The 19671-nt window shown below is 42.7% G+C and overlaps 1 protein-coding gene across 1 annotated transcript in view; it reads left to right on the forward strand.

Annotated features, from left to right (window-relative positions):
• Positions 1-19671, forward strand: part of HYDIN (HYDIN axonemal central pair apparatus protein) — a 2443906-nt gene that overhangs the window by 1543407 nt on the left and 880828 nt on the right. Inside the window, exon 66 of the mRNA XM_030205004.1 lies at positions 15369-15552. Within this exon, the coding sequence (XP_030060864.1) occupies positions 15369-15552 (184 nt within the window). The remainder of the gene's footprint in view (positions 1-15368; positions 15553-19671) is intronic.

The following is a 19671-nucleotide window of genomic DNA, read 5'->3' on the forward strand; positions in this document are numbered from 1 at the left end:
CCTTTTGAAAATCCAGATATATAATATCGACCAGCTCACCTTTATCCACATGTTTGTTCACCCCTTCAAAGAAATGCTTTGGCTCATTAATCCATGCTTTTGAATATGCTCTGTAATTTTGTTCTTTACAATAGTCTTTACCATATTGCCCGGCACCGATGTCAGGCTGACCTGTCTATAATTTCCCAGATCACCTCTGGAACCTTTTAAAAAAATCGGCGTTACATTGGCCACCCTCCAATCTTCCGGTACCGTGCTTGATTTTAAAGATAAATTACATATTACTAACAATAGTTCTGCAAGTTCATTTTTCAATTCTGTCAGTACTTGGGGATGAATACCATCCGGTCTAGGCAATTTGCTACTCTTCAGTTTGTCAAATTGTGCCATTACATCTTTCAGATTTATAGAGATTTCATTCAGTTTCTCTGACTCGTCAGCTTTGAATAGCTTTTCTGGCATCGGTATCTCTCCCACATCTTCCTCGGTGAAGACCGAAGCAAAGAATTCATTTAATCTCTCCGCTATAGCTTTGTGTTCCCTGGGTGTAGCTATCCTGTTATATAAACCTTAATATGCAAGTGCAGCCAATTATACTGAGGCTGCAGTTTTTGGTTTTATTCATTTTGGAGGCAGGAATAAACAACAGGAGATAAGAAGAATTATTCTCTTTATTCCTCATTTATATCCCTCCCCAAAACCACCACTTCTGAAATCACCCTTTACATCTATTTTCAATCGGTGTATGTAAATATCACTATTTTTATGTGGAGATACTTATAAAATAACTCTCAAAGTTGTAGCCATTGAAAGAAAAAGTTTTCAGCCAGGAAATTTACTGCTTAATTGCCTTTCATGTCAGTCAAACAAAAGGTCTGATCCTCAAAATATGTATTTGCCATATTATCAGAATATCAAGATTTTATCTCATATAGATTATACCATATGGACAAGTACTGATCTGCATATTGCTGTCCTCAACACAGCAGGTCATGTCAGTTCCAAAGTGCCCACTTCTTGTCGCGCAAACTGTAAGTCCTCTTCCACCGTAGTAAAAAGTTTTTGTGTCCCTTTCTACGAAATCTTTAATCGAGCAGGATATAGCAGAGCAAATTGGACCTTTCTGGAGAATAACAAATTGCAAACTTCTCTGAATGCTCGTCGACGACATACTGCAATAAAATAAGAGATCAGCTGCACTGTCTCGGTAATGAACAGAAAAGCTTAACGTGCTTTTACTCTGCTTACAAAAATTAAACACTTTTGCTGCTATCATTCACACTTCACTTATTAGTGTCAATTTAGTCACTGTAAGTATTCACTTTCTATGGGACATTCTTAACATTTGCACAGTTTCATTTACAGTTCTTTGACAGTGAATGAGACACGCGTGCTTATGAACATAAAAATAGGGATGTCTTTATGTTTAAAAGCAGGATTTTTTTTACAAGCAGTTTCTTAGGCTGCTCATTGACTTAGAAAATGAAACTCAGTGTTTAAGAATGTCTAGTCTAAGAATCTTGCCAAAGTAGGAATGTTGACCAACTGAGGGGCATTTTCAACGGGGACGCCCATCTCTGAGGATGGCACCGCAAAGGGACGGGGCCAACCGGATTATCGAACGAGATGGGCATCCATCTTTCGTTTCGATAATATGGTTGGCGCCCAAATCTCAGCATTTAGGTCAACATTAAAGATGGTCGACCTAAATGCTGAGATCGCCGGATTTAGAGATGGGTGCCCTCGGTTTTCGCCGATAATGGAAACCGATGGTGCCCATCTCAAAAACGAACAAATCCAAGGCATTTGATCATGGGAGGGGCCAGGATTCGTAGTGCACTGGTCCCCCTCACATGCCAGGGCACCCTAGGGGGCACTACAGTGGACTTCGCAAATTGGTCTCAGGTGCATAGCTCCCTTACCTTGGGTGCTGAGCCCCCCAAAACCCACTCCCCACAACTATACACCACTACCATAGCCCTAAGGAGTGAAGGGGGGCACCTACATGTGGGTACAGTGGGTTTCGGGTGGGTTTTGAAGGGCTCACATTTTTCACCACAAGTGTAACAGGTAGGGGGGGATGGGCCTGGGTCCGCCTGCCTAAAGTCCACTGCACCCACTAAAACTGCTCCAGGGACCTGTATACTGCTGCGATGGATCTGACATTTGAGGCTGGCATAGAGACTGGCAAAAAAAGTTTTAAAAGTCTCCTTTTGGGGGGTGGGAGGGGGTTAGTGACCACTGGGGGAGTCAGGGGGGGTCATCCCCAATTCCCTCCATGGTCATCTGGTCAGTTCGGGCACTTTTTTGTGACTTGGACCTGAATAAAAAGGGACCATATAAAGTGGACCAAATTCTCACCAGGGACGCCCTTCTTTTTTCCATTATCGGCTGAGGGCACCCATCTCTTAAGCACGCCCCTGTCCCGCATTTGCTACCCTTCCTACATGCCCCCGGGAACTTTGGCTGTCCCGGCGACGGAAAGCAGTTGGGGACGCCCAAAATCGGCTTTCAATTATGCCGATTTGGGCGCCCCTGAGAGAAGGACGCCCAGCTTCTGATTTGTGTCAAAAGATGGGCGCCCTTCTCTTTCGAAAATGAGCTGGACTATGTACCTAGTGAACAATAAACAAAGATAACACAGCCCGGGAAGAGTTCCAAACGTCCAGTAGCTGGGTGAACACAGCCTGAACAATAGAAGTAAAATTAGTGAAAGCCCGGAACCATAAGAAATTAATTCTGGGATATAAGTCATTATCTTATATAGATCTAGTCTATTCTAGACTAGATTTCAGTGGAATCTCCAGTCTGTGAGTGCATATAGATACAACTCTTTTTGGAGTGTTATTGGGGTACCTGATAGCCTAAATTCTAATGGAAATAGGTCTCTGGTAATACCAGCCTTAGTGAGTGAAGTGTCAGAAGTAAATGTGTTCCCTCTTATCCTTAGATCCAAGCTCACTGTGCTCTAAATAATAGAATGAACTCCACAACCAAGTATAAAAATAAAGTGTGCATTTATTTAGAACAGCAGCAAAGATAATGTGCAAAAAAGGCAAGGATAAAGACACAGGCAGTCTTATCATAGAAACAACTTAGAGTACATGCATATGAATCCCTAACCAGACTCCGAAGTAAAAGAATCACTCTGAGCCCACAGCACATATACAAAAGTACATGGCAAACACACAACCTGATGCAGACCTCAAAATGGCGGTGTGTCCTTCAGATGTCAGTTGGGTCCAGCGTAGGTCTGCTCCTTGGCTATTATGGCCATGATGTTGATGCAGATGACAACTTTGTTATTCTAGCACATCGGGACCCTTTTCAGCAGTTTTCATTTGTATGCAAGGCTGCAGCTTCAGCAAATAGACTTTGCATTCTTTCGATAGAATAAGCTTAAGTCTGCATTTTTGAAGTCAGGTTATTAATGCTGGATAGTGCCATGTATTATAATCCCATATAGGTTTGTTATATGGGAACATATATAGTGCTTCATAGTGCTTGTTTTGTTCCTACAAACCCTTAAGACTATTCACCCTTGCTTTCACAATGGTCTTAGCTTTATGAAACGTCAATTTTGCACCAGTGAAAGGCACTGGAGAAACCAGAGAAGCCTATACTCAACACTTTATCAATCTGCATACACTTATTATCAAAGCAAAGTCCAGAAATCCAAGAAAAACTATTATACCACCCATATTTCCAATGCAACTAACCAACCAAAAAAACTCTTTGTAATCTTAAGTTAAGTACTGGTTCATCAAATAAGGGCCAACACTCTGACATCCTGCCTGCAGAAATCCTTGCTACCATTTTTTTCCACAAAAGTATCTAACTTAGTTGATGGCCTCTCAATTTTGCCACAAAAGTATCTAACTTAATTGATTGCCTCTCACTCTATTTCTCAGGCTCAAAAAAAGAAGAAACAGAGACAAGTCTAAATTCTGCATCTTCCATAGCTAAAAGCCTTCCTTCAACTTGCAAGAACCCCAACACATGTAGTCCAGTTTCACTCTGCCTTCTTTAATTTCTTTGACTAAATTTGTGAACTCACCCGCTGTACAACTTGCTCCCTCGATCCCATTACATCTTCTTGGTTTAAAATCACCAAGCATCTCTTTGGTGATGATCAATAATAGTCTCAGTTCTGGCTCTTTCCCTAATACATGGAAACATGCCACAATCAACCAGTGCTAAAGCAACTCAAATCTGATCCAAGATCACCGAGTAATTATCATCCTATCTCTAATCTGTTATTTATCCAAACAGAAAGGTGTGGTAGCCGTGTTATTCCACTCTTAAAGGTTATCAATAGAAATCAAACAAAATAAAACATGGAAAAGAAAATAAGATGATACCTTTTTATTGGACATAACTTAATACATTTCTTGATTAGCTTTCGAAGGTTGCCCTTCCGATCTGACGAAGAAGGGCAACCTTCGAAAGCTAATCAAGAAATGTATTAAGTTATGTCCAATAAAAAAGGTATCAACTTATTTTCTTTTCCATGTTTTATTTTGTTTGATTTCTATTGATAATCCAAACAGAAAAAAATAGTTTTTCAAAAGCTACTTCATCATGTTGAAAATCAACATGTGTTACACCCACGTCAGTCTGGTTTCACACCTCATATCACCGAAACAGTGCTGACAGCATTTCTCAATGAACTTCTTAGTAACTTTGAGTTAGAAAGGAGATGCTGTTTTTGTTGTCTCCCTAGATCACACAGTGGCATTTGATCTAATCGATCATGACATCATTCTGGTAAAGCTTAGTTTTTTGGGCATCTCTGGACCTGTATTTACTTACAGGGACCCACAGGGCTCTGTCCTTGCTCCACTACTCTTTAACATATTCTTAAGTTCCCTTACACTACTCATTCAAAATCTCGTCAATTCTTTCTACTATGCAGATGACATTTTTCTCTACATCGCTATGGACCCACTGAATATTGATCGTAGCACAATGCAAATTTGCAACAGTCACGGCCTGGCTTACTGAAAAACTCCTAGTAATAAACCCTTCAAGAACCATTGCAACTTGGCCAACTACAAGACTAATAACCCTGGTTAATGCATGTTAAAAATGTTAACGCGCCTATAATGTGGCTTAGTAAACAGGGCCCTAAGTTATGTGCATTGTTATGGAATATGCTTCAATTTCCACATGGAAATCTCAGCATGATATATGTATTCTTTAATTATTCGTCCTTCCACAGGAGTGTTGTCAAAGCTTTGTGATGCATTTTCCATCTTCTGAGGGAGTGTATTATTTATCTGTTTATAAAACATGTTTTTCGCTCTTGTCAGCTAGTCTTTGGAATGATCTACCAAAGTCTCTTAGATATATGTCTGATTACCTGAATTATAGAAAATTATTGAAGACTTGGCTCTTCCAGAAATATTTGAATTAGTTTAACTGATGTCTTTATTGTCATTTTATTAGGTTCTGTTTTTGTATTTTTTTTTAATTTGTATTTCACCGTTTTGGCTGGTTTATTTGTGTTCTAATCTGCAACGAGCTGGACAGGTTTTCGTGGAATATAAGCATTTTTGTTATGTTATGTGGTCTATGCAGGACTGCCACAGTATATCTTGAAAAGACTGCAATTTCTATAAAGTACCACAATTAGAGTACTTTCCCATGCCACAAGGTGAGACCACATTACTTCTGTTTTACAGAAATATCATTGGGTAACTATAGCCTTTCATATTCACTATAAGATCCTCAGATTAGCCTATATGGTACTGCTCTTGGGCATCCCTATCTACCTACCACCTCTCATCACTCTCCATACTCAGAAAAAATGTTGCAAGCATTGCATGGTGGCTGATTTTACCTTTCCCCAGCATGGTCCACCTACTTAAAATCTACTCAGCATGTTTTTTTCTTCCTTGCCCCAACCCTTGTACATAATGTACTGAAGCCTCCTTTCCAAGGTTTAAAATGGCCTTAAAGACATATCTTTTTGAGAAGGGTTTCTCATCTTAAGATTGGCTTGGACCTCCCCTACGTTTTTGGATGGCAGGGGCCTGAGGATGGGCAATAAGGTATAGTTTTGTCTCGTTCTTGAATTTGCCTTATCTGTTCTATGTGACACTGATGTTCTTTTCGTCCTGTGAATATATTATATTTGTATAAAGCTTGTAAACTGCTCTGCTGTTTTAACAAAGGGTGGTACGTAAAGTCAAATAAACCATAACCGTTTGTATAAGCAGAGTACTTTGGCAGGTACCCACAATATTTTTGCTTCTTTTTTTATACCATAGATAGACATTCCAATCTACATTTGGTAAATTGATATCTCCCAGCAACAGAATCTCTCCTTTCTTTCCCAGCTTGTTTGGGAAGCTTGCCAGGTGCCCTTGGCCTGGATTGGCCGCTGTCGTGGACAAGATGCTGGGCTCTATGGACCCTTGGTCTTTTCCCAGTATGGCATTACTTATGTACTTATGTACTTATCTTCAACAACATCTTTGTCCATCATTTGTGTTGGATGACACCTGTGTGGACAGAGATTCCATCTTGTGTTTCCAAGATTATCCATATTGCTTTATCCTTTCCCTAGGCCTCCAGCAGTTCAACTGCTTTACTATTGTGATTCACATATATCACTACTCCACTACCTTTTTCAGCTATATCTATCCTTCCTAAAAAGATGATTGCCCAGTATGATTGCGCCCCATTCATAGAAGCCATTGAACCATGTGTCTGTGATAGCAACAGTATCTATGTCTGCCTCTAACATCAGGGCTTGCAGATCATGAACTTTGTTACTTAGACTGCAAGTGTTTGTGGCCATTTTTTTCCAGCTACGTTTTTTTTTTTAAATTATATTTTTATTAAAGATTTAGCCTTACATAGAATGCAAAAGTAAACACATAATCAAACAAAACCCCCCTTTAAAAAAAAAAAAAAAAAAAAAATTCGTTATTAAAAGGCAATACCTGGAGACAAATTACAGAGTTACACAAGTTCAAGTTCAAGGCGTGCTATGTGGCTCCTGACAAAAAAGGTCTAAACGAGCCCAGGTCTTCAAAACAGACCTAATATTTCGGCGTCTATGAGCCAAAATTATTTCATATTTTCTGATCACGCATACATAACTCCACCATTCATTATAATTCAGGTACACATTATTTTTCCAATTGGAGACAATTAAATGTAAGGCAACAGCTAGCAGTATGTTATACAATTTCTTATCTGACTCCAGAAGAGGGATAGTAGGACAAGAAGCTCGTAAGATCACAACCTCATATGAGATCGCAGTGGTCTCAGGCAAATGAAAGATACGACACATTTTTGCCCAAATTAATTGCCAGTAAGCTCTGACATTTTTACAGTAGAAAACCATATGTGCCAGTGAGCCATCTCTTTCCTGACAAGACCAGCAGTTGAAGTTGATACTCTTAGTGATTCTGGCCACTCGAGCAGGCCAGCTACGTTTTATTGGCAGTCTTATCTTTTGTATAGGTTTTGTTTTTTTACATAGTCTCCTCTTCTACTTTGTTGTTAAGTAAATTGCTGAAATGGTTGTTTAAATTGTCTTCATCACTGCTCTCAAACCTCTGCTGGGGGTGACTACCTGAAGTGACCTGCTTCCATATGCCACCCACACCTTTTAGTTTAAATGCCTAGAAGTACATAAGTATTGCCATACTGGGAAAGACCAAAGGTCCATCAAGCCCAGCATCCTGTTTCCAACAGTGGCCAATCCAGGTCACAAATACCTGGCAAGATCCCCAAAAAAGTACAAAATATTTTATACTGCTTATCCCAGAAATAGTGGATTTTCCCCAAGTCCATTTAATAATGGACTATGGACTTTTCCTTTAGGAAGCCGTCCAAACCTTTATTAAACTCCGCTAAGCTAACCGCCTTTACCACATTCTCTGGCAAAGAATTCCAGAGTTTAATTACACGTTGAGTGAAGAAAAGGTTTCTCCGTTTCGTTTTAAATTTACTACATTGTAGCTTCATCACATGCCCCCTAGTCCTAGTATTTTTGGAAAGCATAAACAGACGCTTCACATCTACCCGTTCAACTCCACTCATTATTTTATAGACCTCTATCATATCTCCCCTCAGCTGCCTTTTCTTCAAGCTGAAGAGCCCTAGCCGCTTTAGCCTTTCCTAGTAGGGAAGTCGTCCCACCCCCTTTATCATTTTCGTCACCCTTCTCTGCATCTTTTCTAATTCCACTATATCTTTTTTGAGATACAACGACCAGAATTGAACACAATATTCAAGGTGCAGTCGCACCATGGTGCGATCGAAAGGCATTATAACGTCCTCATTTTTGTTTTCCTTTCCTTTCCTAATAATACCTAACATTCTATTTGCTTTCTTAGCTGCAGCAGCACACTGAGCAAAAGGTTTCAATGTATCATCAACGACGACACCTAGATCCCTTTCTTGGTCCATGACTCCTAATGTGGAACCTTGCATGACGTAGCTATAATTCGGGTTCCTCTTTCTCACATGCATCACTTTGCATTTGCTTACATTAAACGTCATCTACCATTTAGAGGCCCAGTCTCCCAGTCTCGTAAATCCTCCCGTGATTTAACGACTTTGAATAACTTTGTGTCATCAGCAAATTTAATTACCTCACTAGTTACTCCCATCTCTAGGTCATTTATAAATATGTTAAAAAGCAGCGGTCCCAGCACAGAGCCCTGGGGAACCCTACTAACTACCCTTCTCCATTGAGAATACTGACCATTTAACCCTACTCTCTGTTTTCTATCTTTTAACCAGTTTTTAATCCACAGTAGAACACTACCTCCTATCTCATGACTCTCCAATTTCCTGTGGAAACGTATTGTCTGTCTTTCTCACCAAGGATTCTCTTTCCTGCCATGTTACTCTGCTTTCGGGTCGTTTCAAATTCAATTCAATATTTATTTGAAAAGACCCGACATGGTCCATGATTCGGCAAAACTGCCTGCATCAGGGGTCTTAATGTTGTTGATGTTCAAGTATGTCAAACAATCAAAAAAGAAGACAAATCTTCTTTATTAGAGGAAGTAGTCTCAGTTGGAGAAATGCCAGAAAACACGTGGGTGTACCAATGAACTTCATGAACACTAACCCAAACAAGTGAGTACTGCCGCAAACCAGCAGAGTAACATGGCAGGAAAAAGAATCCTTGGTGAGAAAGACGGACAATAATCAAATCAAATAGTATCAAAAAAAGCCTGCATCCCAGTTAAAGGATGAACCCAAAATAGCATCAAATATGAGAGACATCAATATTTTAAATATGGCAATCATATGGTCACTTACTTGACTAGATTGATCAGAATGGAGAGTGGACCCTGTTTCATCCCTCTGCTTAAGGATCATTGGGGTGTTAGAATTGTGGATAATACCTTTATATGCAAGATGTTAAAACATAGCTATGCTACTTTATATGCCGCCAGACTGCTCCTTTAACTGGGGTGCAGGCTTTTTTTTATATGATTTCCCTTCCCAATTTGACTGAGGAGGAGTTAGATTTGATTAATGCCCCTATTTATGAGGGAAAATTTCAATATGCTAACTGCACTTCTGCACCCTGGAAGAGTCCTGGACCTGGTGGTCTTTCCTTAGAGTTTTATAAGCTTCTGGCCCAGCATGTCTCTCTGATGCTCCAGGCGGTCTATGCAGAGGCTTTGCAGGCAGAGCTGCTAGATACTTTGTGGGGAGCAGCGATTATGCTTATTTTAAAGCCAGGTCATGACCCCCTTCTGACAGTTTCCTATCTCCCCATCTCCTTGCTAAATGTCGATCTTAAACTTTATGTGAAGATATTGGCTACCTGGCTCTTACATATCCTTTCCAGACTGGTTGGGATTTCTCACGCAAGTGTTGTAAAAGGGAGGAGCATGGCCCAAATGTCCGCTGTTTCTGCCATGGAATTTGTGCACATGCAGGATGTGGAGGCTTTATTGGTTAGCTTTGATATAAAGAAAACCTTTGACACGACCTCTTGGACTTTTCTATGGGAGGTATTGAAGTGGTATAGCTTTCGGGGCCCCATCCTAGCTATGATTTGATTGCTGTATACCAATCCTTGGGCTCAGTTGTTTGGGAATGGTTTTCTCTCTCCGTGGTTTTCCATACATCGGAGCACACAGCTTTGGCTTGGCCCTGCTTGGGGATCCTATTATTAGTGGCATTAAAGTGGGCAGCAGCAAATTTAAAGTGGCCTTATTTGCTGATGATTTATTAATGGCCTTTACACACCCACCTTAGCTCTGCCAGAACTTTAGAATTGTTGCAGACCTTTGGACATATTTCAGGTCTGTGAATCAATCATGATAAATCAGAGGCATTATATTTGACTGGGGCACTTGATAGGAATTGGCCTGGGAACTTTCCCCTCAAATGGGCAGGTGAAAGTTGTTTATGGATCCCCAGAGATCTGAGGAATCTGTATACTTTTAATGTTCTACAGTTGTTGAATGATACGAAATAACTGTGTAACAAATGGAGACATTTCCTTTTGTCCTTATGGGGTAAAGTCCAGCTCTTCAAGATGGTTATTTTTCCTAAGTGGCTGTACCCGTTTCAGCCTCTTATTCTTAGGCCCCAAGATCTGAAAACCTGGAATAGGATTATTTGCTCTTTTATTTGGGTAGCGAAGAAGCCTTGAGCCTCTCTTAGTCAGCTGTAATTGCTGTGGAGAGATGGTGGCCTGGGATTGCTGGATCTTCGAGTGTATAACCTTGCTTATCATGTGTGTTATGCTCGAGATTGGGCATTCCATACCTCTGAGTTTTGTAATGTGAACTATGAAACTGAATTGGTCACCCCTTTGAATTTGGCCTATGTTTTGCATGCTGAATCTGCTCACTTTACTATCTTTTGGTGAAAGGGGTGCATTGGGCTTGGGACTCTATTCTGCAAAAAGTTTGGTTTGCATTCTCATTATTCCCGCTTTTTGCCTATCAGAGGCAATGCGGACTTTTCTTCCAGGTATGATGTCTTCCACTATTCTCTGCTTGATGCTGTGGGGATTGACATTGCTGCATCATGTGGTGGAGGAGGATGAACCCATGTTGCGGTTCTATGATTCTTTGAAGAAGGATTATGTTTTGGGTCCCGCTGACTGGTTTCCTTATCTCCATTTGCAGCATTATGTCCATACTTTGTTTCAGACCTGTTCAGTGGAGTTTACTGAATTGCCTTTCAATGACAGTAGGCCCTTACCAGCAGTACATAAAGGTTTGGTGCGGTGATATTATGAGGCCTTTAAGAAACCTCTGAGCTCCACCCCTCTACATCGTATTGTCTCTAGATGGACCAGTGATTTTGAGGGGTATATTTTTGAACAATTGCTACAGAGTATGAAAGAGGGTTTGAAATTAGCTGGCAGTGTACAACTTCAGGAACTTCATTATAAATTTCTTTTACACATGTACATTCACCCTTCTCTAGCTCAGAAAATGGGTTTCCCTACTGATGGTACTTGCAACAAGTGTGGCCAGAAGGACGCCTCATATAAACATTGCATCTGGGACTGTGCTTTTAGCTGTAAATTTTGGACTACAGTTTGGTCCTCTTTGGAGTCTGTCATCAGCGCTGGCCGGCTACTCTTCGGCTGTGTCTCTTGGATGACATCACTGGCATTGTGGAGGGTGCGCGTAAGACTGTTTTTTTTCTGTGTAAAGTAGCGAAATGCTGTATCCTACTCCAGTAGATAAAGGACTCACCACTACCCACTCTGACACAGTGGAAAAATCAAATGCACGAACTCCTTACAACGTCTACCTGTGAAAGATTGTGGACTCAGAGCACAGAAACATTTTATGAAGCTTTGGACTCCATATTTGCATACTCTTCCCGCCCTCCTCTGAGGTAACTTCCTATTTCCTCGAGGGCGGGACCCAGTGAGCGAAGGCCCGACGAGGAGATCTACTTGTTTCACAAGCAGGGCAGATTCGAGGCCGCGCTGCCTGCCACGCCGCTTTACTGATTTTTTTTAAGAAGGTAGGGTGGGAGCAGCGGGAGGCGAGCACCCCCTCACCCGCTGTCGTCTCGATGGAGCTGGTGGTCGGGTCGGGGGGCCCAGATGACAGAAGGGGATGGGGTGGGGAGCCCAGATGACAGAAGGGGATGGGATGGCCAGATGGGAGAAGGGAATGGGGTGCCCAGATGGGAGAAGGGGATGGGGAGGGGAGCCCAGATGGGGTCTGGGGCTAAAAAGGGAGGCCCTAATGCAAGGCATGTGGATGAAGGAACTGGGGGCTGAAAAGGAGGGTAGGTGGGATAAGGGGGCTAGTACTGGGACTGGGGGCTGAAAAGGGGCAGGAGCTGAAACTGTGGGGACTGGGGGCTGTAAAGGAGACAGGGAGAAGTGGCTAGGGCTGAAGCTCAGGACTGGTGAGAGAAAAGGGCTGGGTTTGAAACTGGGGGCTGAAAAGGGGACAGGGAGAAGTGGCTGGGGGTCGAAGCTCAGGACTGGTGGGAGAAAAGGGCTGGGGCTGAAACTGGGGACTGGTGGGATAGTGGGGCTGGAACTGGGGGCTGAAAAAAGGGGCGGAGAGAGGGGACAAATCCTGGATGGAAGGGGGAGTGAGAGGGAGGGCAGACCCTGGATGGATGGGAGAGGGAGGGCAAATGGTGGATTGAGGGGACAGAGAGAAAGGGCAGACAGTGGATGGAAGCGATAGAAAGGGCAGACAGTGAATGGAAGGGAGAGAGAGAGAGAGGGCAGACAGGGGCAGATGGTGGATGGAAGGGGCAGAGATAGAGGGCAGATGTAGATGGAAGGGGCAGGGAGAGAGGGCAGACATTGGATGGAGGGGACAGCAGAGAGGGCAGACACTGGATGGCAGAGAGAGAACAAAGACAGATGCTGGATGGAAGACAGTGAAAAGAAGATGAGGAAAGCAGAAACCAGAGACAACAAACTAAATAAAATATATATTTTTATTTTTTTGCTTTAGGATAAAGTAGTATTGTAGCTGTGTTAATAAATGTTTACAATAGAACATGTAAACAAGGTAATCTTTTTATTGGACTAATCTTAATACATTTTGACTAACTTTCGGAGAACAAAACCCCCTTCCTCAGGTCAGGATAGGATACTGTAACAGTACTATACTATATTGACATGAGGAAGGATGTTTTGGCCTCTGAAAGCTAAATCTATTAGTCCAATAAAATGGTATTATTTTATTTTCTATATTTGTTTTATTTCTATTTGTTAATTTGTAAAGTGGTGATTGGTTCTTGTTAGTTTTTTTTCAAATTTACATCTGCTGTCTTTATATTTTGCACAGTACTAGGGGACATTTTCTGTTTTTGTGGTGTTGCATTGTATGCAGAGTCTGGCATCTTGGGGGTTCAGTTTAATTTTTGTCTAAATAAAAAGTTTATTATTACTTATTCTATAGTGGATTAGGGTGTATCTGTGTTTGTGAAAAAGACATGGCTTTCAGTCGGCATTGACTGCAGGATTGATGATCTGTACTATTCTGTCTAGTTTCGTTTTACAATAGGTGAATTGATGTTCTAGTGCTCACTGTAGTGTTTAAGATGCTTTCCTTTTCCTTGTGTGATTCGTAGAAATGACTGCTTATGGTATGGTAGAATTGCTCTATAGGTCCTGAGTGTTTTGTATTCTCGACATGCCTAGTACTAGATTTTGGAGGGGGGTGTTAAAAACTGACCTGCCCCGGGTGTCAACTACCCTAGCTTCGCCACTGTTGACCCCCATAACTATAACTACCATAAGGGCTACCAATCAGCAAGATTTTGTGTATATGATGACTTTATTTGAGGAATACATAGGAATAGGAAGCTCACTGGTGGATGAGTGTGGGGTATGGTAAGATGGATTATAAGTGTGTCTAAGAATGCTTCAGCCAAGTAGCTCTTTTAATATGTTCACTAGGAGGGGCAAGCAATGAGGCAATTTGTTACAAAAGTCAAGTCCTTTTAGAATCTAGTGTTTTTCCTTTAGAATCCAAATTTTACCTATAAATGCAGCAGCTTCTTTAATGCAATCTCTAACTCCAAATTAAACTAGCTCTAAGACTACAAGGCACTCTCTTATCTATGAATAGCGATAAGAAAAAATGAACCTTACAGAGATTTCCAACAGTTCACTAACCAAGAATTAAGAAACCTCACCAAAAGTTAGCAGTAAAAGGCAAGAGACAGTTTGAAATACCTGTTCTCTCTACTATGAGAAATGAACAGAGAGAGCGAGATCTCTTTTTTTTTTTTTTTTGGTCTATGTTAGTAGACAGGTAGACAGAGCATCACAGCCAGCAATATATGCAGTCAGCACAAATTAACTAAGCAATTAAAATCTAGAGAGCAGATATCAGATAACAAAACATATAGGCATACCACTGACATTTTAAGAATAAAACTCAGAAATCACTTAGGGATCCTTTTACCAAGCTGCGGTAAAAGGATCCTTATGGTGGCATTGGCACGTGGGTTTGCCGCACGCCGATGCCCCCTTTTACCATACCAGGTAAAAGGAAGTTTTTTTAAAAAAAAGAAGGAAATGGCTGTGCAGTAAGTTAAGCACTTGTTGCGTGGCCATTTCCTGGGGGAGCCCTTACTGCCTCCTATTTAGGAGGCGGTTAGGGCTCCTGTGCTAAACCGGTGGTAACCAGGTAGCGAGCAGTGCTGCCCAATTACTGCTAGGTAAGTCCCTGACGCTAAAAAATATATATAATTTTTGAGCACTAGAAATGGTGTGCGGCACACACCAGAACTACCTCCGGGCACCGGCAGTAGGGCCAATTTGCTGCGTGCCATTACCATGGTGCCCTACCATGACTTTGTAAAAGGGCCCCTTAGCTTTCACCCTGAAAATTTCCACATGTACTTTATACTTTACATCTACTTTTTCTCTATGTATTTATTTTATGGATAATGCATATACAGTTGAAAATGCAATCTGTATGCCCCCAGGAATGCCTTCTCTTATTGCAGCTAGAAGTATATGTGAATATTCCAAAACACATAGGGCCCTGTTTACTAAGCCATGTTATAGGTGCGTTAGCATTCTTAATGCGCATTAACCATGTATGCGCGTTAACAGTGTACACACCTATACGGTTAGCGCGCATGCTAATTGTAGGAGCATTAAAAAGCTAACACACCTTAGTAAACAAAGCCCATAGTGAACTGAGCAATTTTCAGATGGCGAAATTGATAATTGCCTTTCGTAACTTCATTGGAACATTCATATTTTAATGTCCCTTTTGTCTCCAATATCTCTGAAATAGAATAGTGAATCTACCAAATTATTCATTTTCCTTGATGAGCATCTGAACTAAATATTTTTCTGTCAGCTGTGGTTCAAAGATATTATATTAACTGTTTTCTTTCTCTTTTTGGCCTCTTGTTATCAGCTAAGTGACTGCTTTCAAGGGGTTGTATTTGATGGAATGGAAACACTTTTTGCTCGCAATTTCCCTTCTGCTCTTCTTTGTTTGCTCAAAGCAATCAACAACCGGAATCATATCTATTTTGTAAGTCTGAACCAAGAATATGAAGCTTTGAAGGATCTTGAACGAGCCAAGAGAGAAGCAGAAGGTAAGAAACCTACATATTCCTCTCTTTATACCTCCTTTCCAAAATAATTCAACTAGTGATATGGGATAACTTTTCAATGGCTTACATGAGAATTGTGGGAGTACAATCAGAGGTTACATTGGTAAATGGCTGAAAGTGCCCAAGTGGATTTTCAGTGGGTAAAAATGTCTAGCTATCTGGGTAAACACTCCCCACCCTCCCCCACAAACAGTCAGGCTTTAAGAAATGCACATTTTTTCCAGCATCTTCTCAGATATAATTACCTGCTAAGGCTTTATTATTTAACTTTGTACAAGGAATCTCGAGGCGCTAGCTTGTGAAATTGAACTGTATTTTAGTTAAAATTATAAGCTAATCAACATGCATTTTCCTCCTGCATGCTAAGTTTAACCTATAAGTTTAAAATAGTAGTTGTCTACCATGTTTCAAAGAAGCATGGGATCAGATCATCAGTACAAGTAGGTATTAAAAACAATCCTACAAGACTGGCTCAACATTTCACAAACTCCCCTAGAATGTCTTTGGTCCAGTAGTACCAACCAGGGGCGTATCTGAACTGCGGCGGTAGGGGGGGCCAGGGCCAGAGAGGGGGGGCACATTATAGCCCCCCCCCCCGCCGCCGCCGCCGCCATTGCCGATCCCCCTCCCCCCAGCCGCTGCCATTGCTAACCCTCCCCCTCCGTTGCTCGCCTACCTTCGCTGGCGGGGGACCCCAACCCCCGCCAGCCGAGGTCCGCGTCCTCCTGCCGCTGCCGGCTGCCTTTGGTCCTTTCATTCTTCCATTGAAGCTGGCGCCGACGAAAAAGTTTCTTTTGAATCTGACGTCGCTGCACGTTGCACGTTGTACGTGCAGGACGTCAGACTCAGAAACAATTTCTGAGTCTGACGTCCTGCACGTACAACGTGCAGCGACGTCAGACTCAAAAGAAACTTTCGTCGGCGCCAGCTTCAATGGAAGAATTAAAGGACCAAAGGCAGCCGGCAGCGGCAGGAGGACGCGGACCTCGGCTGGCGGGGGTTGGGGTCCCCCGCCAGCGAAGGTAGGCGAGCAACGGAGGGGGAGGGTTGGCAGCGGTAGGGGGGTCCAGGCCCCTGAGGCCCCACGCAGATACGCCCCTGGTACCAACACCTCCTTCAAGCTAAATTATTAACCATTTTAAGAGCAAGCATCACAGAGGTGATCCTGCAGATAGAAGTCAGCAAGGGCTTCTACTCTAGATATTTCTTAATTCACAGAATGTCCGGAGGTATGAGGCCCATCAGACTTCAAGGATCTGAACAAATACCTGTTTTGAGATTAATTCTCTGAACACAATCCTACCACTACTATCAAAGAAGACAGGTTAGGCTTTCTAGACCTAAAACACACACATGAGGGGTAATTTCATAACAGGGCACCTATGTGAAATGTCAAAAAATATGCATATTTTATCAAGGCAACAGAGGTTCCTATCTGCCTTCATAAAATATGTTCCTACAATGACTCCAAATTTTGCAAGCAGGTAACTTTCACTCAGGACAGCCTACCCATGTCAATTACTCTGAAAATTGCCCTTACGGGGGTAATTATAAAGCCTTTTCAGTGTTTAAAGCTTATGCATGGAAACAGGCTATTATGTGTCTTTATAAGATACCAGCACAAAACCTGTTGAATGCAACCATGTAAATTTGCACATGCTCGGGAGCAGCTTTAAATCTGTATGCCTGAATTTCTCAAGCAGTTGCATATTTTGTAGCCTATGCCTGCACTTAGTGAATCCACCCAAATGCCTCTCCCAAACACTCCCAACACCTGAGTTGCAAAACATAGAAACAAAGAAAAATGAAGGCAGATAAAGACCATGTGGCCTATCCAGTCTGCCCATCCATGCCATCTGCTCTCCTTTCCACTCCTTTAGAAATCATATGCACTTGTCCCAAGCTTTCTTGAATTCAGATACAGTTTTTGTCTCCACCACCTCTACCGGGAGGCTGTTCTACGAATTCACCAGCCTTTCCATGAAGAAGTATTTCCTCAGATTAGTTCAGAGTCCTTCCACTTTCACCTTCATTCTATGTCCCTTCATTGCAGAGCTTTCTTTCAATTGAAAGAGGCTCACCTCCTGTTCATTTATACCATGTAGGTATTTAAACATCTCTGTCCTATCTCCCCTCTCTTGCCTTTCTTCCAAAGTATACATATTGAGATCTTTAAGTCTGGCCTCATATACTTTATGAAGACCACTGACCATTTTAGTAGCTGCCCTCTGGCCTGAGTTCATCTTGTTTATATCTTTTTGAGGGTGTGGTCTCCAGAATTGTACACAGTATTCTAAATAGGTCTCACCAGAGTCTTATACCGGGGCATCATCACCTCCTTTTTCCTACTGGCCATTCCTCTCCCTATGCACCAAGAATCCTTCTTGCTTTTGCCTGTTTGGCCACTTTAACATCATCACATATAATCACTTCCAAGTCCTGCTCCTTTTTCATGCACAAAGGTTCTTCACCCCCTAAACTATTCTGCATTTTTTAGCATTAAATCTAAGCTGGCAAATTCCAGACCATTCCTCTAACTTGGTTAACTCCTTCCTCATGTTATCCACACCGTCAGGGATATCTACCCTATTGCAGATTTTAGTATCATCTGCAAAGGGCAAACCTTACCAGACAACCCTTCAGCAATATCACTTACAACAATGTTAGAAAGAACTGGCCCAAGAACTGAATCTTATAGCACACCACTGGTAACATCCCTTTCCTCAGAGTGAGCTCCATTTACCACTACTCCCTGTTGCCTTCCACTCAACCAGTTCCTAACGCTGTCAGTCACTTTAGGGCACATATTGAGAGCACTCAGTTTATTAGTTGTCTATGCAGAACCATGCCAAAGACTTTGCTAAAATCTAAATATTACTCATATATTGCTCTCCCTCAATCCAAATCTCTGGTCACTCAGTCACAGAATCAGCTTTGTCTGACAAGACCTGTCTCTAATGAAGCCATTTTGCCTCGGGTCCTCTAATCCAGGGGTAGGCAACTCCGGTCCTCGAGAGCCGCAGGCAGGTCAGGTTTTCAGGATATCCACAATGAATATGCAGGAGATAGATTTGCAAGCACTGCCTCTATGGTATGCAAATCTATCTCCTGCATATTCATTGTGGATATCCTAAAAACCTGACCTGCCTGCGGCTCTCGAGGACCGGAGTTGCCTACCCCTGCTCTAATCCATTGGATTCCAGAAACTTCTCCATTCTCTGTTTTAAAAGCATTTCCATTAATCTACTTACCACTGAAGTCAGACTTACCGGTCTGTAGTTCCCAACTTCGTCCTTACTTCCACTTTTGTAGAGAAGGACCACTTCCAACCAGGGGCGTAGCCACGGGTGGGCCTGGATGGGCCTAGGCCCACCCAGTTTGGGTTCAGGCCCACCCAGCAGCGGAGCGGAGGGAGCAGGCAGCGCTGATCCTGCATCTGCGACTGCCTCCTTCTCTCTGATGGCAGCGCTTCCCAGACGCTGTCTACCGCCGCCACGATCTACCTCCGAGTCCTCCCTCTGTCTCACTCTCAACAGCAGCGGTAGCGTCGTGATTCAAACACGCTGCCTCCTGCTTCTAACCCGGAAGCGTCTCGTCTGCAGAGGAGACGCTTCCGGGTTAGAAGTAGGAGGTAGCGTGTTTGAATCGCTACCGTTGCTGTTGAGAGTGAGACAGAGGGAGGAGGTAGATCGTGGCGGTGGTAGGCAGCGTCTGGGAAGCGCTGCCGTCAGAGAGAGGGCGGGCAGGTGGAATAGGAGGGAAGGATGCATGGGGTGAAGGAGAATCGCTGGACACATGGATGGGAGCGGGAGGGGAGGGGAGAGAGGAGAGTCACGGGATGGATGGATGGAGGTGGGGGTCAGGGGAGAGAGGAGAATTGCTGGGGATGGATGGATGGATGGATGGAGGTGGGGGGCAGGGGAGAGAGGAGAATTGCTGGGGATGGATGGATGGATGGAGGTGGGGGGCAGGGGAGAGAGGAGAATTGCTGGGGATGATGGATGGATGGATGGAGGTGGGGGGTAGGGGAGAGAGGAGAATTGCTGGGGATGGATGGAGGTGGGGGGCAGGGGAGAGAGGAGAATTGCTGGGAATGGATGG

This window comes from Microcaecilia unicolor, chromosome 5, assembly GCF_901765095.1.
Source record: "Microcaecilia unicolor chromosome 5, aMicUni1.1, whole genome shotgun sequence".
In the NCBI taxonomy this organism is placed as follows: domain Eukaryota; kingdom Metazoa; phylum Chordata; class Amphibia; order Gymnophiona; family Siphonopidae; genus Microcaecilia; species Microcaecilia unicolor.